Genomic DNA, 27,730 nt, shown 5'->3' with positions numbered 1-27,730 from the left:
CCGTAAACCATCATCAGACTTGTTTGAGACTGGCTTCTGAGACACTTGCACGTATTTGTTGATTTGTTTCGCGTCTTATGCCGTACAAGGCACGAATCAATTTTGACGGGAAGATGAGACTGAAGGGATGTCATGTTGATGATGTGTGAGACAGACCAGAAGTGTCGAAGGTTTTTATAGTTTGTTTCACACCGATGGGGACTTGTACACGATCAGCCTTCCGTCTTGAGACCAGTTGTGAAACATGTACGAAATTGCAAATAATCGGGGTGGGTGGGTTTGAAATTGGCGAGTAAATAGGCACCAGGCGTTTGGGTGGCATCGTAGTACGCATGAGTCAGCCAAGGAGTTTCTAAATATTTAGCTAACGCTTGCACCTGAGATTTATCTCTGGGACTTTTAAGCAAGAAAACATAATTGGCATCGAAACTGATGGTGCAATGGGCTTTATTGTATTGAAACTAAATTTGGGTGATGTAAATGACACTGGGATTATGATGACGCCCTTTGCGTGTAAACCACAGTTTAATTTATTTTTCGTCTTCACCTAACATGTCGTCGGAGATGGCCAGATGTGTTTGACTGTGGTCAGACACAAGCGTAGTCTTCACTAGAAATGACTTCCATAAAAACGATAGAATCTCCTTGACTTTCTCGCAGGAGACTGTAAGCCGACTACCACTCTTTGTAAGACCACATGATGCGTTGAGGTGGACGATCGATCATATGATTTTTGTGTTCTATCAAAAGTTTGACAGATTCGGTTTTGCCTGAACCACATCAATTACCATGGAAAAGGGTTGCGAAGATACAGTCCTTCCAAACTGGAACGATCTAGTTTTTCGACGACTTTGACATTTGTTGAAGAGGTAATAGAGACAGCAGACGTAGCAATAGCGAAGATGTTTATAATTTTGAAGGGAACACTGACAAGACAAGAGTCTTTATACTTTTCGGGACACGTTTTATTCCAAAATTTAACATTGGACACAAAATACAGCAATGCTTAAGAGGCAAATGGTTAAGTATATCGATAAAATACACATCGAAACGATCAAAGTGGAATATAAACAAGTTACTGTGCAAAATTTGTGAGGAAGGTGTGGTGTTATAGGGACACTTTGTAATGTTCTTAGATTCTCTACGTTAGGCACAGTCTCACGGAATGGCCTTTCGGGGGTGTCCATATCGATGATAGTGCTGTCCCTTGTCAGATGTTTCTTCTAGCTCTATGGCTAACACAGGTTTATAGTTTTCATGTGTCACTGAACGTTTGAAGCCATGATCACAAATCTTGGGCATAGTCAGCCACTTGTTCGTCCAAGCATCGAAACCAAGACTTTACCAATCACGTAAATTCTGCCAGCGAGGGTGTAAGTCACAAGCAACACATACGTCGTCGTAAACATCCTCAGTAGCTAAAAGTTTACGAATTTATTCCCTGAGAAGTAGAGAAGTATCGAGATGAAAGTGCAACGCTCGTGTATGTTTAAAGGGACCACCATAATGTTTTTGTTTGTGGTAGGTACTGTTTGTAAATGGTCCACATGGAATCCACTTTTCAATGAAATCCCAGAAAGGAAGTCACTAAGACACACACGACATCTCTAATTCAAAAGAAACAGTTATTGTATCACCTTTTCGTAAACCTTCACATTCTGAATAGTGTCACTGATTTCCTTCCACGCAATCAGTTGTGTCACTACTGATAAAGGTCTTGACTTGGTAGCAAACGTTTATATAATCTTTTGTGGCGGAAAATAGAAGTACATTTTGCACAGAACTCATTGTACTTCAGTGGCGAATTCAATTTGTTTAGTCACTAACTCCAACACCATACATCTCACAGAAGTTGCCTCTTAGCCAAAGAGTAGTTCTTGTAAATGGTTTTGGTGATCTTCTAACTCTTCCTCTGCGATTCGGTGCAGTATTGACAATTTGTAAATTGAATAAGTAGTATCCAAATCTGTCTGACACTCTGTCAGTTTATCAATGTTTAACTATTGGAACGCTTTCCTAAGAATCAATCCTCTTATAGCATTCAGGTACCAAAACTTCAAACTAATGTGACGTAAAGGGTGCAATTCTTCTTTGAGTTCTTTGCGTTTCACTTGTATTTTGACGAATTCTTGGTAAATGTGTTCTCTCAACCCTAAAGGCAAATCACAAAAGTTCTCTTTTAAAGTATCCATGAAAATGTCAGCCAGTGTCTATACTCACGTTGGGGCAACTTCTAAATGTCCATATTTTTATTAAAAATCTTATCTCAGGGCTAAAATGATGGGTGTGGATAGTAATTTCTGACCACTGCCATTCCGGGAAATGTCAATAAAATCTTCTAATTTAAATGGTCCAAAGTGGAATAGTCTCAAGAATGCTGACTTAATTCAGAGAAATCTTTGTTTTTTTCTTTTCAGTTTCTTCTTTTTCACTTTCCTTTTGTGAATTTTTCGGCAAAGAAGTTCTACAGTCACAAATTGAGATGTTGCCCTGGCAAGTCCCTGCTTTACTTCCTTGTAGATCTTTTCTTGCAATTCGCTCCCAGATATTTGGGCAACTTTCCTTTGAACGTCTGGAATCGACTTTCAAAGTTGCAGTATCCAGACTATCGCACAGGGAACGAATATTCGTCTTTCACAGGTTCATTTTGATGTGTCGGTGATGGTACATGAAGTAGTTTGCACAAGCGTGGATGACATCTGGAGGGTGGAAGCTATACGGTAATATTAATTTAAGAATGAAAACCACTAAAGAGTCCACGATAACGAGTGGCATCGCTTTCGCATCCGTCGAGTTTGACACGCAAAACATCAGTTTACACTTGATGTTCACTTCTCCTCGTTGGTCCTCGTATTCGTAGCTGTAATGTTTAGGACCGCCGCTAGCAAAACTTAGAATCTTGTCTTCGGGGTGCTTGTACGTCCAAGCTCATAAACGGTCTCTTTTGACTTTAGTGTGACGGTGACCAAGGTGATCTATGTAGATGCGACTGTCCGTGTCAAAATACAGCACATGATCTCCTAACTGGTGTCAGGCTTCGTACAATTTTTAGCGAGAATGGGCTGTCACGTAGGCCACAATGATGACATTTCCAAATTCGTTGGCCTGAACAAACTCAAGTTCTTCTTCGTAAATCACTAATATCAAACCTTCACGAATCACATCCACGTGTTTCATGAATTTGGTTTCCGAGTGAATCATCTGGAAATAGCGGGAAGCGTCTGTCAAATACTCCGTCTTGAGTAAACATGGTCGTTCTGCCATTTTCCTCACAAACAATTCAACATCACTTTGGCAAACGATAGCAGTCCTTCGGTTTTCTCCACATTGTCTAAAGTGATGCCTTCCTGTTCAAAGTGTTTATCTTCGAATTTCCTTTGTCTTCGGAAGTTTGACACCAGGAAGAATATACGCTGTCTTCTTTCTTCAGTTTGAAAAAGTCATTCACATAGTCCGCGAAAATTCCTTTCTAAGGCTCGTCACACTTTTGATACTGTTCTGTCTTGGGAAAGAGGTAAATTTCGCCCACTTCTAATAATTTGTATCTTAGATCCAGAGCTTTAAACAATTCCTCGCTGATCAACGTTGCCGTCTATGCGCGTTCTTCCTGAGTGTGATGACAAGGTTGATCTTGCTTGCATGTTCCAGCACAAGAGCGACACAATGGAAACATCAATTTTCATTGGCAGTGGTGCGGTAAAACAGGATGATACAAGTCGGTGAGAGGCACTACTTTCCATTTAATATATCCATCATATTATCTAATGTTGTCTGGGTTGATGTGTTACATAATCAAATGTGAGTGATATGCTCAAAAGTGTTAATATTTACACACGTAAGGATACAGCGAACACACATCCAGGTATTTGATTTCTTCTTCTTTCTCTACAGCAACAGGTGGCATTCGTCCTTCCTCCATACAAACTGTTCCGCTGGTCTACCAGCTTATATCTTTCCACGATGCGTATAAACTCGGGATCGGTTTTCGAACGGTGAGCGTACTCGTTTTCCCACATTTCCACGACTTGGTATCCTTGCTGTTCTAACTTCTAGCGGCGTTGACAAGTGGCCTCGTACAAGCCTTACATGGTCCGTTGTAAAAACTGATTTTTGGTTTCCCACTGAGGGTCGCAGATCGGACATCCGTGAAAAAGAAACCGTTAAACTTGTATAAGATCTTAGGGTTTTCTAAGTCCCAGCCATCCACCGAATACATTACGATGGTTTTTTCGCCTCCGCCGTTTTTGGTATGATGGATCCATTTGTTTTCTTGTCGCACAAGTAATGCAGCCGAAGCAGAGATTTGGCCGAGTAACGACGCTAGACAAAGTGTCTAGTTTGAGGGCGTATGAAAGCCAGGGTGTTCTCGGGCATGAATCATTTGCGGTACACTAGAGTACACGCTTTGGCGATGGTGATGGCTTTTTTCAAAGGATCGATCTCTTCGTGTTCCATGAATAATTCTCGAAATTTTCCACAGCAAAATGTCCACGTCGGAATTTCTTCCTTAAAGTCGTGCGGTCCAAGGCGTCAGTTTGGTACCAAGCGTAGAAAAACTTCTAGGACGTTCGGTACTTTGTTCTGTATAGACTTTTAGAAGAAATTGTGCATCGTATCCTTAGAAATTGTGAGTCATCACTGTGGCATAGCGATGAAAATCTCAGTAACCTTTGATGTCCTCTTCACTCCATGTCTCGTCGATAGTGTCTAAGATCCACTGGGCAAAATCGGTCAGCATGTTAGGTCCCCGAGGTTTTTTTCACATCCTCCAGGAATCTTGCTACAGTGAGGGCAATGAAAAGAGATCGGTTCTTGGATGCACTTCTCGCACGCTTGATGAGCCACGCAGAAATTAGGAATGTGAATGCCGGTCTCTTAATTGCATTCAAAATCGAAAAAGATGAAATTTCATTTTTTCTTGTCATCATCTTCCTCTTCCTCCTGTCTGGATTGGTATTTTTGAATGTAGCATTCGTGTTCCAAGTCCACGATTTGGCGAGAAATGTGACATCTTTTCTTTCCTGAACAAACTTGCGCCTTGCAACTATTGGTGCGAATGACTTGTTCACAAATAGAACACCATTTCAGCAGCTGGTAACCACTTTTCCGCTGTGAACCTTGCGTCTTCAGTTGATGTTGGTAACAGGTAGGGACGACAAAAGTTTGCTGACAAGCATGGCAATGCACTCTTTCTCGTTCTTCATCAAGACAGGGTTTAGAGACCAAACATCCTGAAAATTACGATCCGCAATGCTTGTGTTGTTCTCAATTGTTATACAAATCGTCACATTTCTCACCATGATAACAGTATCCCAGGAATGAATGTTCATCGTGATGGCAGACGTGAATGTATTTTCCATCTTTGTAGTCGTCGGCTCGAAACAACAGAGGTCCGCGTACTTCTTGAGGATGCACTTTCAATGTGTAGCGGAGAGCCAAGCCATCTTGCAATATTTGCATTTCAGGAATGCCACAGGGTTTGTCGTTGAATAAACCGGCTTGATGTAACAGGAGTTCTGCTTCACTTCGTTTTATCGAATCTTCTCCAAGGCTCTTTTCAATTAATCTATGTCGCTCTTGTCGGCATATGTTCGACCCACCAAAATAGCCTGGGCCAAAGACATTATGGCTTGAGTGTTATTCATGTGGACGATAATGTGTTTAGTGCTGCAAAGGTCATTCACCAATAATAATTTTGTTTTCGTCCTGTCCTTTTGGGAAGAGAAACGTAGGTCGTGTACAGTGTTACTTTTCCATCGGTGATGTGAAATTTGTCGTTGGATTGCTGCACGTGTTGAATCTTGTAAATGACTTTGGAATGTATCAGTTCTGCTGGTCTGCTAAGCTCAATCCAGACGGGCGACTTTAAACTGTCGTGATACATGGAGAGTCTCAGGAAATCGACTTCTTTGGCTTCACATTGTCATTTCAGCGTGGTTAACAAAGAATCACACAAATAGCTGGTTAACTCTTCCACCTTGTACGTGTATGCTGTGGTTCAATATTTTCTGGAGGAGCGTTTATCGGTCTCTCGAATGTGGTAATACGTTTCAGGTGATAGTGACAACGTTTGGCTTGACGTAGATTCTTTGTGTCTCGATGCAGACGTAGAAGGTGTAAATTCTGGCTCACTTATGTCATCTTCAAAATCGCTGGCATGGATTAGAGACAAGATTTCAGCTCGAGGGCGAGGCGATAGGTAATGTTTCTGCCTCTTATTTCCTTCTCTTTTCTCAATGAAATTGTCCGATCGTTTCATCTTGGTCGCAAAATGTCAAATGATTAAATTTCAAAAGCCATGGTCACCTCTACATGTGGAGTCAGTATCTTCTCTAAATATAGGGTAAGTGAATTCTTGAAGGTGTTCATTTCGCTTTCAACCATTCAAGAAGATGGAAGAGCCAACACAGATCGAACTTCTGATTAAAGCTTTGCCAGGCGTCATACGAAGGTTTTCTTCAGAGAAGCCGACGCACTACTCTCTCTCCTTTCGAGCTTAAGGTCGAGACTTGCTATATCTGTCAGAAGAAAGAACACTGGTCTTCAGAATGTCAACAACGTCAAGAGAGACAAAGATCAAGATATCTGTTATCATTGTCAGGAGAAAGGACATTGGTCTTCAGACTGGCCTAATAAGAAAGAGAACCAATACAAGAAACAAGATGAGCAGAAGTAGAGGGCTTCCGAATATGAAGAGGAGGTACCCTCCGAAAGAAAGAAGAAGAACCCTTACCCGTCAAGAAAGATAAGAAAATAAGACAAGAAATACGTGAGGAAGAGAAGCAGGAAAAACCTGTGAATGTGAAGAAGTTCAAACGGAAAGAGTGAAAAGAAAAGAGGAAGCCAATGAATTTTTTAAAGTAATATGTTGTGAATTTTCATTTTAACTTTTACAAGAATAGACCAGAAAGAAAAAACTTAAGTGTCTCTTGGTTATAAGTTTTTATAATAATAATAATAAATAGGTACTACTCTTACACACTCACACACGCCAATTTCGGGGAAAAGGAATTTAAGTTCTACTTGATTTTAGCAAAATTTGAATAGTCACTCTTTTCGAGAGAGGTGGGTGTCCTGAAAAGGACAGTTGAGTGGGTTTTTTGAAACAACTCAAGAACGGGAGGTAATGATCTTTATCTGCCTTATACCTTTGCCACTGCCTACTTCTTGGCCTGCTATTGTCGATTATTTGGTAGAGATCGCTACTGTTGGTATCTGAGGAGTAGTGAGAGTGTTGACTGGATTGGACTGTTTTGATCGGAAAGGTCTGTTTCTCTTGGGTCAGGTTAAAGAAGTTTGATACATTTGTTTTTAGACTCCTTAACTCTGCCGAAATGTCTAAGAGTACCGTGACCGTTTGACTTTGACTGTTCTCCTTGTTTCTTCTCTGTTTTCTTTTTGCCCCTTCTTCTCGCTGTTGAATGAGAAAGGAGAATGTCCCGCTTCTTTCTGCTGCTGAAAAGATTTCTCCAATTCTTCTTTCTGCCTATGTCAAAAATCCTCGACTTTCGGTAAGGAAGGAAAAGGCGGAGAAGGTGATGGTGCCGGAAAAAATTACTGTGAAGAAGAGAGGAAATCCACTAAAGCATAATTAAAATGACTCTCTTTTCGGAGTATCATTGTTAGTGCTTTGATAGCTGCTGCTATGCCATCACTTCTCGTCTTTACGGCCAGTGTACCCCAATTCTTTGTCGTCTTAATTTCCTTCATGCTCCAGCTATGTCGCATCGATTCACTGCGCACAGACCCTAGCGCACCTTGGGTATGTGACGTCACTGGTAACTCTCTTCTGATTGGAAGGGACGCCGCGCTTGACTGAATTTTGTAATGCGCGTTCGGGTTGGTGAAAGAAGTCAATACGTTTCGATCCTCTCTTTAACTATAAATACCCGTAGTTTGCCTGATTACTTTAATCTATCTCACGATAAGATGTAGACTAACGTAGAATCGTCTACCCTCATATCGGGAATGCTGTTCAACCCAGACTATCCCATTTATGTGAAATCATCCTGGGCATCACGAGGATCACAGATACGGCTATTTGGAAACGAAGGGTCTATGTGAAGAGACAAGACTGTCTGAAGCGAGTCTTAATCTACGATCCGGATGTAAGACGAAGTTTGAGGAATAGGAGAAGACCTATGCAATATTCCCTATGTTAACTCAGTGGTCTTAACAAAAATCCCAAAGGCCCCTTTCAGGGCCACTCCATTGCCTCAAAAAGGTTTATATTCTCTTTGCCAAAAATCTGTTTTGTCTTTCTATTGTATAGGTGTTTGTTTGTTTGTGTATGTATATGTATATGTCTGTGTATGCCTCAGTTATGTTTGTCCCTATATAACCCTTGTCCCTAGATAGTCCCACCCTTGTTCAAGTCGCAGTGTCCATATACAGTCCCAAACCATTTTCATTTGGCCCTACACAGTCCCACCATGTTCAGTTCCCATATAGTGCCCTATGCAGTCTCACCATGTTAAATTCTCATGTAGTGCCCTCAAGTACAGCCCCCATTTTTTTCATTATATTACTCAATATGTCCTATGGTATCCACATATACTACTCTGGTATGTATAAGCTTACCAGTTAGGTTGGGGGAAAATAAAATGAAAACCATGATGACTGGCGTTAGTGTACGAGACATGAGGCATACGACCAACTGCATGACTTTATCATATGATTTAGTCAAATGGTACAGGACCAGATTCCAAACTAAAATTGAATCGTGTGTTAAAATACCAACTTGATCGCCCTAATAAATGGGTTGAGTCACCTAGTACAGGAGCAACATAATAATTGTTAAAAAGGATGGAGTCAGAACTAGCTTGATAACTGTATAAATGGACACAATTAAGTGGTCTAGAAACAAACTGATGTCTGTAGTAATGGACTGAGTCGTGGAGTACAAAATCAGCTTAATATATGTTGTTATGGATTGTGTGAAGTAGTACAGGTACAGGAGCAAGATAATAATCGTGAAAAAGAATTGAGGCAAGTGTTAAACCATCTTAATAAATTTGGTACAGGTCCGAGTTGAGTCGTGCAAGGCCATCCTTAGATTGTAATAAAAGACTGAGTCAAGTGGTCCACAATCAATGTGATAACTGTAGTGAATGATTGAGTAAAGTTATTCAAGTGGCACGAGACCAATTTCTAACTGCAACAAATATGTGTCCACGCGAAGCCGACCTTGGGTAAAACTAATTAGCATTAATTCATAACAGATATTAAAGCAATCACAATTAAATGGGTATGAATCTTTTGTACTTGCGAAAGAGTCAATATGCTTGTTGATATGTTAAAGTTCATATGTAGGACCTAGTCATGTGTTCAAGCCAACATGTAGAACGTACTAATATGTTAAAGCCCACATGTAGGGCCTACTGATATTGTTAATTCCCATATATAGGACCTACTGATATATTAAAACCAACATGTAAGACCTATTGACATGTTAAAGCCCATGTGTAGGACGTAATAATATGTTAAAGCCCACGTGTAGGATGTAATAATATGTTAAAGCCAACGTGTAGGTCTCATTGATATATTAAGTCCACAAGTGGAACCCACTGATACGTTAAAACCAAAACGTAGAACCTACTGATATGTTAAAGCCCCGTTTAGGACCTACTGAAATGTTAAAACTCCCATTAAGCTGCTGATATGCTAATACCCACACGTAAGACCTACTGACATGTTTTAACTCCCATTAATCTGCTGATATGCTAATACCCACATGTAAGACCTACTGAAATGTTAAAACTCGAAGGTAAGACCTACTGATATGTTAAAGCCCACATATGGAGCCTATGATATGTTAACGTTCCGGTTTAAATTCAATATGAAAAGGACAATTTGAATACATTTGTTTTTGTGATAAATCTATGTCATATAGGTAATGATTTTAGCCTACATAATACATATTTGTATACCTCACACGCACTAATGCAAGTTTTTCTTGATGAACAATATCATTAATAGCTTTTCTATGTAATTCCATCCATGTAGGAAACAGTTAGTGGGGATACATCGAAAAAATGTCGAAATAGTCAAAAAAATGATGAACTCAGTCTCATGCCAACGTTCACCAGCAAAAACAGATTAAATTTAAAAACAAAAATAGGATACTTTTATGTAATCATTTGCAAAAGTTAAGTAAAAGGAAGTCTTCAGCTGAATCTATGCTTGATAAACAAAGTTTATGTATGTTCAGTGCTGACCATGGTAATATTTCGGAGGTGTTTTCCCATCATTGGCGGTAAGGCCATGTTCTGAATGGCATGACGGACATAATATTTCCGCTGATAAATTACCATGGTATTTCTATAGGAAACAATGATAATTATTTTCGATCATTCGATGCTAAACGACCAAAAGATGCACGTGATACTGTAATATAATACTAAACAATATTGATATGTGTAACTGCATACAAACAATATTGATATGTGTAACTGCATACAAACAATACTGATATATACAAACAATATTGATATGTGTAACTGCATACAAACAATATTGATATGTGTAACTGCATACAAATCTGAAATAATCTGGTGCTAAAGCTGCTCTGAAGTTAATAAATGGGCTTGCGTAAAACCGTCATGATATAATTGCAAATCAGCTGATCTTGATTATGCAGTCATTTCTCTGACATCATGGTTAGTATTGATGCGTTTTGTCTGGATAAACAATTGGTCTTTACTACTCAGGTGACAAATATTAAGGCTGCCAGTTGGCTCTGTAACGGCTGTACTAAAAATAGCTTATAGAATAGGTCTTTGAGATAAAGCGAATAAAGCAACCCCACCCCAAATAATAAATAATATTAAAATTTGCATACTTATTTTATTTCGTAAACATGTTCGTAGACACTTTATTGTTGAAAATGCTTTAAAATGGATACAACTTGTCTGTTCCGTGAGAAGGGTTGAAATCATTTTGCTGAAAAAATTAGTCATTTACTGTGAATTACTGCTATAAACAATGTCCAGAGAAGTGTTCAGGTTGTGCTAGTCTAACACCAAGCACCTGATAAAGGAAGATAGTCATAGTGAAGAAAGGTCATAGTGAGGAAAGGTCATAGTGAGGAAAGGTTAGAGATAAAGACCATTCTGAATATTATTAAGTTTACAGGGGATCTATAATGTTTTCTTTAAATGACTAGTGTTCCATATGGGTTCATAGTTAAAGATAAATAAGACACTAGTCAAAACCATCTGTCCGGAACAATAAATTTGCCAAGCATATAGCCATATTGCATGTAATATTATAAAAGACTTGACTATATTGTGTAAATTATCACCACGTGACATTGACATGTTCTGACACGTTACATGTGATTTGTCTAGCTTGTTTCCTATCAGAGGAAAAGGGCAATGCACAAATTATGTTTATTCCGCATTAGTAGAAAATTCTTGAGTAAACATTACATGTTTGTAAAAGAATGGCATCATCATTTATTCCTGCTAGTGAAATCCAAATAAATATGACCATACGATTCTTAGGATTTGTGGGAGAGCAGTCAAGTCGTATTGCAAGAAGCACATTTACAAAACCAAAGGCGTTATACTGAGTATAAACACTGTAGTTGGGACCCATTCCGAAAGCGATTCGCTTTCTTGAAAAAGAGAAGATAACATTAGACAAATAAAATTGCCCCATCTCACCCAAATCCCCTTTCAAAAACATAACGTTATAGAACTGAATCAAACCTTTTCACCCACCATCTTTCCAACATCGGATAATCAGACGCTAATATGAACTTGACAAGTGTTTCAAAATAAACATGAAAGTTCTACTGCCCAGTAATTATATATAACAAATTCACGTAGACGGTCTGCTGCTGTATAAGAAAATAATCATGGATGGTCTGCTTCCAGGTAAGTATATAGAACAAAATACTTACAGAGGGTTTGCTATCCAGTAATTATAAATAACAGAATGTATATGTAAGGTCGGCTATCCAGTAAGTATGCATACATGTCTATTGCTAATGTAGGGACTCGTTTGTTGATCGGCTTTAAGACTTTAAGTCCGTCATCCATGTAGCTTCATATATGGTAATCTATAGTAATCAATGTAAATATCTACGTATGTATAACATAAATATATATTATATAATTATTCGGTTTATTTGCCTTTTTGTATTTATCCTGGATAGTGTATCGAATAATTTCCTAAACATTCCCCAGGCATGAAAGTTTTATAATGATAAATCTGTTTAAAGTGTGTGAATGGTTACAACCATAATGAAAATGATTATATTTTGTTATCCCATTGTCTTATCAGGAAAATGGTGATGCGTGCAGAGTGGACATAATAATGAGAGTGAACGATCAGCTAAGTGCATCTCCGGTGTACCTAACTGCAGGAAGAGTGACAGCACTTACTGCCCGTGTTGAGACACGACTAGGAGAGACAGTCTTCATCGGTTTTGACGACGGAATTTTGAAAAAAGTGAGAAAACCTAAGAAAAACAAGAAAATTGTTCATGCTGGAACTTACACAATAATAAGAAGTAATCCTTCATTAAGTTGGCAAATAGCCAAATGCTATGTTCATATTGAATATCATATCTATATTAACTTATTAAGTTTAGTCTCAAATTTAATTAATCATTTGTAAATCCGCAATCAAATTATCACAACGTTGTCTTCGCGGATGGGACTTCCGAGGCTTAGAATGTTTCGTATATGGATTTATTTAGCTTTTATATTTAAAACTAATATTTACGGTTTGTTGGACAATGTCAGAAGAGAAGGAAATTCAACTGTAAATTCTAGGACTTGAGTTGGTTTGTGAACCGTTGACCTTGACCCCAAAATATAGTCATCCTTGGCGTGGATGGGTGGATACGAACATTTAAAAGCAGTATGTGGGAATAATCCGCTGTGTACAGCCGAATAACAGCTCAAGCTGCTCTTCATATATAAAAGGCCGGATGTACATAATATTTGATATAATAAATACTCGCACAAAGAACGTAGACCCAAATTAGCCTTAGCATAATGTTTCGGCATATCAGTGTCTAGATTGTTCGTTCTATTTAGGAGTTAATGTGAACACCATACACCGTTATCTGGATTATTACTAAAACGGATATCTAAATATATCCAGTTAGCAGCACAAGGGGCTTGTATCGTTGCTTAGAATTGACCTGTCATACAGTTACGATGTAATAACTACAAGGGAGGACACTTCTCTCCTTGCTTGCAAATATATATTCTTACTGACATTGTTTAAACGAGTAAAGGTAAGCCCCACACTGCAGAATCTGTTTCAGCATGTATGGACATTTTTGTTGCATTCTGCAAACGAATGCTGAAAACATTCACATAATTTATAGTAGAAATGATTAGTACTAAACTGATGCATGTAGCTGTATTTAGAAGAAAGAAAGTGTATTCTCGTGATGAATGTTCATATACAATGATGCATGAAACAATGTATACTTTAAATCTTAAGTCTAAAAGGGTGCTTTAGGCAAGCTGTAGAGATTTTGCAGAAATTGTGAAGATTTCTTTTATTTACATTTTTTATTATTGACAGATATTTGGCAACAATCATATATCACTTTTGATGGGGACTAGTAACAGTATGTAAAATAGTATAATGAGCATAAAACATATACATTCAGTCGTTTAAACAATAAGAATATATATTTGCAAACCATTAGGATCTTTATGGTTTTAAAATAAATTTAAAACAAAAGATGTTCTTCACATTTTGATCATTCTTACCATGAAATAATGTGTGATTCCGCCATTTTCTTTTCTTCATCTGCTTCTTCAGGACAATCGAGCAATTCAAATTTCCCGGAATAAGTTATAAATAGGCGCGTACGTCATTTTCAGTTGGCCAAGAAGAGTGCAGTATAACATTCAGCGCGTTTGGCTTGCATATTAAGGGCCATGTCGAGCGGTAGCGTGGGAAAATGGTTGGCATTCCTTAAAGGTATGATATTAAGTCGAACTACACAGTCGAATGCCTGAGCTTAATATGGGTACCAAATTTATTGAACTAAGCAAAGCGTAGCTTGATATATCAGCGTTTATTCTTAAATAGGTCGCGCGAGCAAGGAGAGAAGTGCCCTCCCTTGTAGTTGTTATATAGTACATGTATGACAGGTCAATGCAAGCAACAATACGGGCGCCTTTGGTTTGCAGTCTGTACTGCAGAGAACGGTTAATATGGCAACCCATTTTCCTCTGTTCTTATTATAATACCCATAGTAGGTTAAATCAAAGACAGTTTCCTCCCCAAACTATATTGCCCACATTAAGCTGCATCAAACACATTTATGAGTTAGACCAACAAGTTGTTCTCCACCTTCTTTTTTTTTTGTTTGACTGGTGGCGGAGACCAACGGTGTTATGAAATAATTGTGCTGAAGCGTCCGCAAGTGTTTCGGCGGATAATCGGACAGCGCGCTATTAATTAATAAATTTATTCAGACTAACCTTTGTATCCAAACGGTAAGTATAATCCCTCTTCTAATGATCCACTGCGTTAAATCCTTTAGAACACTCACTTTTTTAGTATAAATCCCTGTCAGAACAGAACACCTGTGTATTCATCGGCTGTTGACCTCAGATTTGAATTACCCACGCATGCGTGTAAAGCAGCATCACCACATGGCAAGAGTAACGCGTGGAAACGGTCTAGCGAGGCATATATCACTGAGAACTGACTAATGCTTGGGTGAGAGCTGTGCCGTTACGGCAGAAATTTAGGAGAGAGAGAGAGAGTGAGACGTCATGTCAGAAATATGAGATAGAGTGAATGATAAATAAATTGTAAAAAGACCACAAACTGTATTCAGATGTGAAAATATGCTACACAATAATAATATTAATAATATTAATTTATTATTATTACTAGTGGTAGTGTTTTCAGTCATATTTAATAACATGTCCAATGGTATAAATGGAAAGTTGACATACATACATATCTACATATTAATACTTTACATTACCTATAAGAAGAACATGATTATTATGATGAACATAATTAACAACATTTGCAATGTTATTTATGAATACATACATACATACATACATACATACATGTTAATACTTAACATTACTTATAAAATAATTAGTATGATGAACTTTATTAATAATATTTACAATGGTATTTATGAATACATACGTACATACATACGTCTGTTATAATATTACACCATAACTTATAACATATGGATAATGTTATATTTTAATCAAAAACAATGTTTTCTTCTTCCCACTGCATTGACAAGTCTTACAACAGTTTACACAACAATTACATTTGCCGCAAGAGCATATATTGCAACTTCCCGCGGAACATTCTGTTAGGCCAGCGGGAAGTTTATCCATATCGGGGATCCACAATGCCTCAAGAATTTTCTTCTTAAACAGACTTGCCGATTTTTGGCAACTTCTATCATGTTTTCTTCTGTTGTCGTCTTCATCGTGCTTGTCGTGTAATTTAAGAGACAAGCATAGCCTTTTCTCCCATTTCTGGCACATCTCCCAATCTCTTGCCAATAGCTCAGAATGCTCTTTGGGCATCCCCAGTGAATAACGATATCTACATCGCTGATTGGATCCCCATTCCGAATGCTACCGTAGCAACGAGACAGCGAATTATGCTTGTTTTTGTATTGTTGCTTTTCATGTTGAGTGCGTTGCTGTTGTTGTTATTTCTTTTTGTTTTGTTTTTTGCTAGTGTTCTCCTTTCAACCGATCTTCGATCATTGTAAGTATTCGTTATATCACCAATTCTCTCTCTCTCTCTCTCTCTCTAACACACACGCACACACACATAGTACATAGTATATAAATTCATATCTTATCATTTCGCGGCTAAAAACACTTGTCATCATTGTAGGGGTGAAAATTTCAGACTTGAATTTAAAGAGATTTCATTACTGAGAAGTTTCACTGATTGTCCTTGGATTGCACTCACAGCTACAGCTACCTCAAAAGTGAAAGAAGATATATTTAATATATTTTGTTCGACCCAAGTAGAACAATCAGAATCGCAGTCTTACCAAATAGGTATTTACCCCCACCCACCCCACCCCCCTTTATCTGTGGTCGTCTTGGGGACTTCTAGCTACGTTAAGCTAAGAAGCCTTTGAGCCAACCTCTTTGTTCTAAAATTTCATAAAGGATTTTATATCTGTAACATTTCCCCCATCTCCTGTTGTTGTGAATTTTGCATAAAAATTTAAAAAGAATTTGAAGAAAATTTATTTGTTTTGTTTTTTTTATTACCGTTGATCTTTTCTTTTTTGATACTTGCATACTTAAAGTTGTTTTATTTTGGCTTGTACTCCCCTCCTTAGGCATCACCTTTCGGCTGGTTTCCTTGCCATGTTTGAATGTAATATTTCTAGTGATCCTTGCCATCGATCTATTGTCCAATGTGTACTATAGGTGTGTGTTGATATACTGTTCTGTATTTGCTATAAACCTTGTGTGTTTTTGTTTGGACTGGCTGCATGTTTCTAATCGCTATAGTTATATTCTGCTCTTCCCCAACCTCGATTTATATTGGTGTTGAATTTCGAAGACCCGAAAGCATAATTCGTTGTCTCGTTGCTATGGTAGCATTCAGAATGGGGATCCAATCAGCGATGTAGACATTGTTATTCACTGGGGATGCCCAAAGAGCATTCTGAGCTATTGGCAAGAGATTGGGAGCTGTGCCAGAGATGGAAGAAAAGGTTATGCTTGCCTCCTACCTTACAGGACAAGCATGATGAAGACGACAACAGAAGAAAACATGATAGAAGTTGCCAAAAATCGGCAAGTCTGTTTAAGAAGAAAAATTCTTGTGGCATTGTGGATCCCCGATATGGATAAACTTCCCGCTGGCCTAAAAGAATGTTCCGCGGGAAGTTGTAATATATGCTCTTGCGACAACTGTAATTGTTGTGTAAATTGTTGTAAGACTTGTCAATGCAGTGGGAAGAAGAAAATATTGTTTTTGATTAAAATATAACAAACATTATAACAGACGTATGTATGTATGTATGTATTTATGTATGCATGCATGTATGTATTCATAAATACCATTGTAAATATTTTTAATAAAATTCATCATACTAATTATGTTCTAAGTAATGTTAAGTATTAACATGTATGTATGTATGTATGTATTCATAAATAACATTGCAAATGCTATTAATAATGTTCATCATAATAAGCATGTTCTTCTTATAAGTAATGTAAAGTATTAATATGTAGATATGTATGTATGTCAACTTTCCATTTATACCGTTGTACATGTTATTAAATAGGGGCCCCGAGTGGCCGAGTGGTCTAAAGCGCTCTTCGTTACGGATCACTGCCATCTCACCTCTGTCTGCGGCGGTTCGAGTCTAAGATTCAGCCAATGTGGGTATGTGAGAAAGCTTGCCAGTAGCTTCTCGAGGGTCGGTGGTTCTTTCCGGGGTTTTCCCGGGTTCTTCCTCCACCATTAATACTGGCCGCCATGTATAGCCTATCGTGTGCTGAAAAATGGCGTTAAACCCCACAACAACAACAACAACATGTTATTAAATATGACTGAAAACACTACCACTAGTAATAATAATAAATTAATATTATTAATATTATTATTGTGTAGCATATTTTCACATCTGAATACAGTTTGTGGTCTTTTTACAATTTATTTATCATTCACTCTATCTCATATTTCTGACATGACGTCTCACTCTCTCTCTCTCTCTCCTAAATTTCTGCCGTAACGGCACAGCTCTCACCCAAGCATTAGTCAGTTCTCAGTGATATATGCCTCGCTAGACCGTTTCCACGCGTTACTCTTGCCATGTGGTGATGCTGCTTTACACGCATGCGTGGGTAATTCAAATCTGAGGTCAACAGCCGATGAATACACAGGTGTTCTGTTCTGACAGGGATTTATACTAAAAAAGTGAGTGTTCTAAAGGATTTAACGCAGTGGATCATTAGAAGAGGGATTATACTTACCGTTTGGATACAAAGGTTAGTCTGAATAAATTTATTAATTAATAGCGCGCTGTCCGATTATCCGCCGAAACACTTGCGGACGCTTCAGCACAAATATTGCATAACACCGTTGGTCTCCGCCACCAGACCCAAAAAAAAAATATAAAAAAAAAAATATGGGTGGAGAACAACTTGTTGATCTAATTTATGAGTAAACATCTGGACCTTCGTATAAATGATTACATTTATATTTTCAGATACACATATACTTAACAATAATCAAATATGTGTATGGACTCGACTGACTGGTCTATTTTACGTTACATTTTAATATACATAAGGGCCGTGTCTACCTGCAGACAAGTTTTGATCTACTTGGTACCTTGCTCTGTAAGAATAGTCATCACTATACGTTGACTCTACTGGACTTGGTCCTTATAATTTAGGTTCTAACAAATTGTCCACTGGATAATGAATTCGTGTCAAGCTCCAATCAGTCTGCTACGTTTATAAGGAAATATACACAAATAAATATCAACCAAGTATATGATCGTTACGTACCGATTTACTTGCCAACAGCAAACTGCACAGACCCAGATCTGCCGTCGCATAATGTGCCGGCAGATCTGGGTCTGTGCAGTCCATTAAGAGTAAACAATATTAAAAAGAACATAGACGCTGATCTGCATGCACATTATGTTGCGGCAGTTCAGAATGTTTGTTGATTGCACTTTGAGTGAATGATAAGCGAATATAGCGTCAAGTGAGCTTTTCACTTTAGTGTTAAAAAACATGAATGCATACTACCGGTCTACGTGTATATGTGGCTCAAGTGTTGACGATACATAATGGATTTTGGATGGAAGTAGCTGTTTCGGTATTGATAGACCGATGTATTTGTTTCAGTGTGCCTTATCTCACGGAAGATAAAATTCAATTTACTTTATTTCGTGTTTACATATAAATCTTGCATGTAATTATTTGTACTTTGCTACATTGTACACAATCAGAAATATAAACGTCCTCGCACAATTATGTAATTTAGGATAGTGTCATTTTCAGTTGTTGTTATTTCCATTATTCTAAACATAATTTAATGTGGTTTAATTTATGGACTCATTCATTTCTAACGGATCACCGCTAAATATAAAGTATAAGTGGGAGGCTGGGGTGATAATAATTTTCAGTATGGGGTTGGATGATAATGATTTACACGATCACAAAAGGATAGCTGATTAAAATATACAAGAGAAATATCTTACCAGAGACATTTATATGCACGTTATGTTCGCTGTATTTCAAATACCACGAAATGGATCATTCTTTCGTTAACCTCAAAACATTGTGCATACATTTTGAAATCATATGTGTGGACTTTAACTAGGTTCAAGATCCGAAATAAGATCCATGTAATTATAGAAACATGAACAACCCTAATGCTAGAAATATATTATTAATTATGAAAAAAATCTTGATTTCGCTGATCAATTTGATCATTCGGTACAGAATTAAATAAATATAAATGTAGAAGAAAATTCCTCTACAACAAGCTAGAGGCATAAAATATCTTATGCCAAAAGTAAAAAAAATGATGTTTGATCCAAGTTACAGTCTGCCCACTGAATGATGATATTAACTTTGTATCCTAATGGCTGATACATGTGTCTGGATTACAGTCTGCCCACTGAATGATGATATTAACTTTGTATCCTAATGGCTGATACGTGTGTCTGGATTACAGTCTGCCCACTGAATGATGATATTAACTTTGTATCCTAATGGCTGATACGTGTGTCTGGATTACAGTCTGCCCACTGAATGATACGTGTGTCTGGATTACAGTCTGCCCACTGAACGATGATATTAACTTTGTATCCTAATGGCTGATACGTGTGTCTGGATTACAGTCTGCCCACTGAATGATGATATTAACTTTGTATCCTAATGGCTGATACGTGTGTCTGGATTACAGTCTGCCCACTGAATGATGATATTAACTTTGCATCCTAATGGCTGATGCGTGTGTCTGGATTACAGTCTGCCCACTGAATGATGATATTAACTTTGTATCCTAATGGCTGATACGTGTGTCTGGATTACAGTCTGCCCACTGAACGATGATATTAACTTTGTATCCTAATGGCTGATACGTGTGTCTGGATTACAGTCTGCCCACTGAATGATGATATTAACTTTGTATCCTAATGGCTGATACGTGTGTCTGGATTACAGTCTGCCCACTGAATGATGATATTAACTTTGCATCCTAATGGCTGATGCGTGTGTCTGGATTACAGTCTGCCCACTGAATGATGATATTAACTTTGTATCCTAATGGCTGATACGTGTGTCTGGATTACAGTCTGCCCACTGAATGATGATATTAACTTTGTATCCTAATGGCTGATACGTGTGTCTGGATTACAGTCTGTCCACTGAATGATACGTGTGTCTGGATTACAGTCTGCCCACTGAATGATGATATTAACTTTGCATCCTAATGGCTGATACGTGTGTCTGGATTACAGTCTGCCCACTGAATGATGATATTAACTTTGTATCCTAATGGCTGATACGTGTGTCTGGATTACAGTCTGCCCACTGAATGATGATATTAACTTTGTATCCTAATGGCTGATACGTGTGTCTGGATTACAGTCTGTCCACTGAATGATACGTGTGTCTGGATTACAGTCTGCCCACTGAACGATGATATTAACTTTGTATCCTAATGGCTGATACGTGTGTCTGGATTACAGTCTGCCCACTGAATGATGATATTAACTTTGTATCCTAATGGCTGATACGTGTGTCTGGATTACAGTCTGCCCACTGAATGATGATATTAACTTTGCATCCTAATGGCTGATGCGTGTGTCTGGATTACAGTCTGCCCACTGAATGATGATATTAACTTTGCATCCTAATGGCTGATGCGTGTGTCTGGATTACAGTCTGCCCACTGAATGATGATATTAACTTTGCATCCTAATGGCTGATGCGTGTGTCTGGATTACAGTCTGCCCACTGAATGATGATATTAACTTTGCATCCTAATGGCTGATGCGTGTGTCTGGATTACAGTCTGCCCACTGAATGATGATATTAACTTTGCATCCTAATGGCTGATGCGTGTGTCTGGATTACAGTCTGCCCACTGAATGATGATATTAACTTTGCATCCTAATGGCTGATGCGTGTGTCTGGATTACAGTCTGCCCACTGAATGATGATATTAACTTTGCATCCTAATGGCTGATGCGTGTGTCTGGATTACAGTCTGCACACTGAATGATAATATTAACTTTGCATCCTAATGGCTGATACGTGTGTCTGGATTACAGTCTGCCCACTGAATGATGATATTAACTTTGTATCCTAATGGCTGATACGTGTGTCTGGATTACAGTCTGCCCACTGAATGATGATATTAACTTTGTATCCTAATGGCTGATACGTGTGTCTGGATTACAGTCTGCCCACTGAATGATCATATTAACTTTGCATCCTAATGGCTGATACGTGTGTCTGGATTACAGTCTGCCCACTGAATGATGATATTAACTTTGCATCCTAATGGCTGATACGTGTGTCTGGATTACAGTCTGCCCACTGAATGATGCTATTAACTTTGTATCCTAATGGCTGATACGTGTGCCTGGATTACAGTCTGCCCACTGAATGATGATATTAATTTTGTATCCTAATGGCTGATACGTGTGTTCTGGATTACAGTCTGCCCACTGAATGATGATATTAACTTTGTATCCTAATGGTTGATACGTGTGTTTGGATTACAGCCTGCCCACTGAATGATGATACTAACTTTGTATCCTAATGGTTGATACGTGTGTCTGGATAACAGTTTGATGAAGGACCAAAATTCATTGATGAAATAAAAATTGTTTGAAAAAATAAAATTGCAATACACTTCAACAGAATGCGACAGAATTATTGAAAATGTATTAACTTCCGATATAAGGTTAACAATATCAGATCCATTATTCATTCATACTTTGTCAACTGAAAGTCGTTGAAAAACCAGTTTAAATGCTTCAAATAAAAATAAATATAAATTATTACATATTTCATGAAAAGCAACTTTTAAAATAATGCAGTCCTCAGAAAATAGTTTCATGAGAACGTATAATTTAGAACTGTTCGAGTCTAAGAAAAGAATTCGACAATATGAGGAAAGAAAAGCTCTAGAAAGTATTACTGGATCGAGAGCAACACGCTTAGAAGACGGAAAGAAACGTATGAGCCATCTATAAAATGGAAGGAAACATAAGTAATTAAAGATGAAAATGAAGTTGACAACATACAATATGAACAACTATGCATTTCTTAATCTTAACCAATTACAATTTTTATTATTAGAAAACAAAGTTACTGAAAAGGAGGTATTATATTGTTGACAAAGCATTAAACCTACAAAATTTAAATATCAAAATATTTTTGATTAAATTAATTGACATTGGGGAATTAGTAGAAAGGAATTAATATATAGCATATGAAAAGGATCCTAAAGCAGTACCTGAAAAATCCAAACTAGCGTCCAGTTTTTTTCCTGATGCTGTAAACAGATTGACGTCATCATGCGTTGTCAAAAAGAATTATACACAAAACTGCATACGTGCTTTATTCTGAGGCAGCGGAAGAAACAAATCTATTATGGCGTAGGGATACGCCAAGGTCGTCTGGCCGAGATGTATACATATGCCACACAAAAACAAACACAAATGAATGTCTGTATTTATTATATGGCCATTTTCATGCTTTCTATTTTTTTTATAGCTTTACTGTGTGCATGAAATTAAAAACGAAACTGGGATTTATACAAGTTGTCCTTGCTTGCTTGGCGGGCATGTTCGACTTATTAATGTCTGAAAGACAAAGCACACTACTTAGTTAATCGTGAGATGGGAAAGAAGCCACGCGCCTGACGACACCTCTGTGCCAGGCTATAATAGTCCACACATCGTGGATGTTAGGAACGAAAGGGAATCGGAACATACACTCATTTGACAATCGGATGTCAGTATTGCAACTGTTAAGTCGCCCGCTGAGAATATACCATACCATGTTCTGGGCGTACACGCTCTTCGGGGCATTTGGTGATGTAGACGAGTAGGAATCAGCCCACATACTCGTCTATTGCATGTACGATATAGAAGTGCGAGGCAATGTACTCAGAAAGAAACTACAACCGACAGACGCAACGTTGAAACGGCACTGATGACTAATTGGTCAAATCGTGCCCAAATTTACTAATGGGCTGTCCGTATCAACCAATAATGTGTTAGCCACATATTTAATAGGGCAATCCATATAGTTACACAAGTTTGTTTGCATCAGCCATTCAAGTTAGAATTTCGAGTACAAAGTGTACATCAGTAAAAAAAATCAACTAATCAGAGAGTATCTGTAACTCGTCATATTTCCGTGTTAAACAATATTAAACAAAAACAGTTATAATTTCATACAAAGGATCAAATTGGGAGCTACATATAGTTTTATCGAACGGGGTTTTCAATAAATCAATAGGAAATCCACAAACAGTCAGGCAACTTAGCTAACTTATTTTTATTCCGAGACATCGGTCCACTGGACTTCGCCGGAAGTCAGTGTGTTGAAGTCTGAGGATTAACGGTATTCTTTCCGTGGTTCATGGCATACCCTTCGTCTAAATTAACTGGTCCAGGTAGATTGTTTTGCCGACTGGTTTCGCTCCAGAGCTTTCCCGACTGGCTACCCTTCTTAACAGAATAGCAGCGTCCCATCTAAGTCTGCTTGGTTTTCTAGTCGATTTATTCTTCCTAAGCTGCTACTCTTGTATACAGTCATGAATTGTGTTGGTGGTTTTCATATGAATGGCTTAACATCTCTTCCGAAATATGTCGTCCGATGTCATAGCTTCTCGCTGGACCTACTCAACCTCAGGGGAAAGCTGATTGGTTGGTGGCACGTTATTGTATCTAGGCTCCATTGTCCTTGTATTCAAATCGTTTGTTAGTCGTTAGGTACACGTGGCAGCACAATAATTCAACTATTCGCCCCCCCCCCCATCATATCATAACATGTGCTCCAATGTTCCAGGTATGACGTCTATTCTCCTCGACTTGCTGACTGTGAATGGAGTAGAATGCTGAATGTTTATCAGACTTGTCTGGCTGATTGTAAATTATATACGTCTGCACACGTTTGAGCATGTACGTCTGGTTAATTCCCACAAAGCGGAGATTTAATTTATCATACGGGAGGGAATTAGAGCCACGCTTCTGCACGCGTTTATGCCTACAAGGTATGCCATTTAACTGGGTCGAGTTTAGGGGCAATGAAACCCCACATACATTGTCAGAATACGGGATGAGTGGGAATCGAAAAAAACGCACGCACTCGTCGTGATACAGACGCTGTATTGCACATAAAACACCCGGTGATGATTAATACCACACTCATGGTGCCACCCATGTTCCTTGCGGACACGATCTTCGGGGCACTTGGTTACTAGACGAGTGGGAATTGGCCAGCAAACTTGTCTTTTTATGTTCGAGCAGGGTAAAGAGGGAAAGGACTCTGAACGAGGCTCCAAACGTCAGCCGGAACGTTCCCGAAACCTTAAGTAGTACTAGCAGTTAAGTTTTGACCAGTTATCTAAATCGGGATGTTTCCTATTATCAGTAATGTTTTGGTAACAATCTCAATTATAGTCGCGCAGAATAGTTGCCAATTTTCCTGCACAATGAAGTTTGCATTTAATGTTTAAAGGGTACTTAAAAATGTCCTAAATCAACAAAAAAGACAAAGTCTCAGTGACCAGTTGAGGCCTGGTTTATTTATGCCTGTTGGATATTTTAAGTTATTTTAGAACGGTGGATAAAGGACGATATAAGGTCAATTAGAATTATCAAGCCAAAATGATAGCCTTTTTGAAACAGAGGCAATTGTTTAGCCATTGAAAGGCTTAGGTTAAACTTCGTAAGGAAAAAAGAGTCCATGTAGGTGCTCCATGGTGCGTCCAACGGGTTTATTTGGGGTGATGAGGTCGGTAGCCAACAAATCCTCCCACTGAGGTCTCATTTGGAGTGTACATGTCTCCAGGTTATGAACGTTTATCAGTTCGCTGGACATGCTGATGACTAATGGCACTGTACTTTTCTCCTAGTGATAAAGGTTTTCGTTTGCCTTCAACAGATTTTTCTGGTTTGTTTGATGAGCTTCCCTTTGCAGTAGACTCCCTTCCACGTTTCAAGTAACATGCGTAAATCTTCTGTATATTTTCGAGCATTGCTTTGCATCGTGCAGGAAAAAATCCATACATCACTCTTCTGCCTGCTCGAATATTTAGTTGACAAGATCGGCTCTTTGTTCTGGCTATGGACTCTGATACTGTTGTTAAGATCCTGATTCAAATGTTGTAATGCATCTGGTGGTGTTGCCAAAAGTGCAGGTTTCTTCTTTTCTTGTTGGCTTGTTTTGATGGTAGATGTAGTTGGTTCCACGGTGGCTACTGTTGCTGCTGTTGCTCTTACATGCTTTACTTGTTCTCTTGTTTTAACCGTAGTTGTTGGAAGTGTTGCCTTGGTCTTTTTTTTGGTGTAACTATTGCTGGTGATACAACGGTTTTAGATGGTACTTATTGCCTATCCTTGCAGTGGATGCAGTTAGAAATACTAGTAGATTAAAATGATATCCCCATTAACTACTAATACTGCTTCTGGTATAACTGATGTTGTTGTTGGTGCTGATGCTGTTGTTGATTTTGAGATTGCTACTGGTGTTTTCTTATTCTCATGTTTACTTAATTCCTCTGTTTGCTCCTTCCTAAGCGTTGCTAGCACAGATCCAACCCCTTTTCGCACCCCTTGCTGGTTAATGATATTCTCACGAGGCATAGGTGATTGCACCCCAGTAACTATCATTGGAGTCTGTATAGTTCTAATGGTAGAAGCAGAAGCCTTGTAGTTGTAATTGTTCCGGTAGGTGCGTCCAGTAACGGTTGGGTCTGCAGCTGCTCCCTCTTTGTACTTTCTTTTTCCCACTAGGTACAGTCATAGGTCTTCTTCTTGTGGTACCATATCTCCAATTCGAGTTGTTGGCAATGGTCTGTGTAAGGCTAGTTATTTGATTTTAGTTTGTTAGGTGTAGTGTGTGAATAGTTCAGATCCTATATGTAATAATTAGTTTTAGTTCCGCCTTGAGCGGGGGACCTGATGGCTTGGGTATTGGCCATCTTATATAATTAACTGGGGGAATAATTGCATTGATTCTAGTTTAGGTTACCGCATTGTGTAGCGCAGCCTGGTGATCCTCGGTTTAAGATAACTTAATGAATCTAAGTTGTGGTGTTAGCTAAATGTGTTCCTATTTAAGTTTAGTTGAATCAATATCACATTCTGTGGCGGGGCCTGATGGCTGGGGTTTAAGCCACCTTATGCTAACTAATTTGGGGAAAATTGTTTCATTTGAAGAAAGGTTGCCTTACAAAAGCCATTGATGACAGTTTGGAGTAAATTAGATATTAGTATTGTGTGGTGGGTAGTTAATATTAAGTAGAAGTGATATTTGTGTGTTTATGTAGGCAGGCCTAGTGATTGCTGTAAATCTTACCGTAACGACTTGGTTATCCTCTTATCTATTGTCATTACTGTTAACTTGTTAAATTACATTACTTGTTTACCAAACAGATTTATTCCGCGACTGCATTGTAAGATATAAGAACATTTTGGTTCTCTGTGTGATAGGAACAATAATCCCCTCTATCATCTTTTATACAACTTTTGACGAGCTGAAGGCAGCACAAAATAGACTTGTAGTTTCCTTATTTGAAGACTGTTTATTATTTATTTTCTTGTTTAGTTGTTCTGTTTTATTCCTTGTTGGTTGATTTTCCCCTGTTATCTAAACATCAATGAGTCGAAAACATTTCACATGACTTTTGTGTTTAGTGTTTTATTAATTGTTTCTTCCCATGAAGAAGAAAACTCTCTCTCTCTCTCTCTCTCTCTCTCTCTCTCTCTCTCTCTCTCTCTCTCTCAGTGAGTTATATGTCACAATTGTAAATAAGAAATCCTTTTATCGCAAGCCAGCTTCTATATGGAGACGACGTGTATGATCAATGTAAACATATTAATAGTAACATCTGTAAGTCGCTGCTACAAAAGTAAATACGGTACTTACCTTGTAGTGTCCAACATATAATGTTTCATTTTGTCAGATGACAGTATCTGTCAGTGATGAAATAATTGTCGTTTCTAATTCAGGTACATCCGAGGACAAATCGGACATTGTTGGTAACCGACGTGGCCAAAAACAAAACTCTGGGAATTAGGAGAGGAGGACTGGCGATTGACGACAGGAACCAGCGCTTATACGTTCTGTGTAAAACTAAGGCATGTCGATAACGTTCAATTTTTTCATCCCTATTTTCTTCTTCTTAACGTTAATGTTCCATTCAGCGTGATATATCTGTACATGGCACATACGAATGTTTGGGACTAATTTCCCTGAAAATTTACAAACGTTTTTGGACTCTTGAACTCTAGGTTTATATAGATTTAAACTGCATAATGCATCCTCTGAAAATTTCTGTGCAATATTTGTTTCCAAGTTGATACAATTGTACACTCAAATATCTGGAGAAATGCATACTATGCGAACAATTTCCATGCAACGCTACCTGATTAGTAAACGTTATTTCGTTACAGAGCAATTTGTCTGACTCGTTTGATTCAAGAGGATTACGCCAAAAGTTATTTCTAAGAAACTTCAAA

General features: G+C 38.2%; 1 protein-coding gene across 1 annotated transcript in view; it reads left to right on the top strand.

Annotated features, from left to right (window-relative positions):
- The window catches only part of LOC149789074 (hepatocyte growth factor receptor-like), an 84,317-nt gene that overhangs the window by 10,612 nt on the left and 45,975 nt on the right, over nucleotides 1–27,730 (top strand). Inside the window, exons 3-4 of the mRNA XM_089975256.1 lie at nucleotides 12,289–12,456; nucleotides 27,221–27,349. Of these exons, the coding sequence (XP_089831382.1) occupies nucleotides 12,289–12,456; nucleotides 27,221–27,349 (297 nt within the window). The remainder of the gene's footprint in view (nucleotides 1–12,288; nucleotides 12,457–27,220; nucleotides 27,350–27,730) is intronic.

The sequence above is a fragment of the Sinohyriopsis cumingii genome, chromosome 11, assembly GCF_028554795.1.
Source record: "Sinohyriopsis cumingii isolate HCF-2022 chromosome 11, ASM2855479v2, whole genome shotgun sequence".
NCBI lineage: Eukaryota > Metazoa > Mollusca > Bivalvia > Unionida > Unionidae > Sinohyriopsis > Sinohyriopsis cumingii.
Note: the sequence above shows the minus strand (reverse complement) of the source record. Positions and strands in the feature narration are given on the sequence as shown.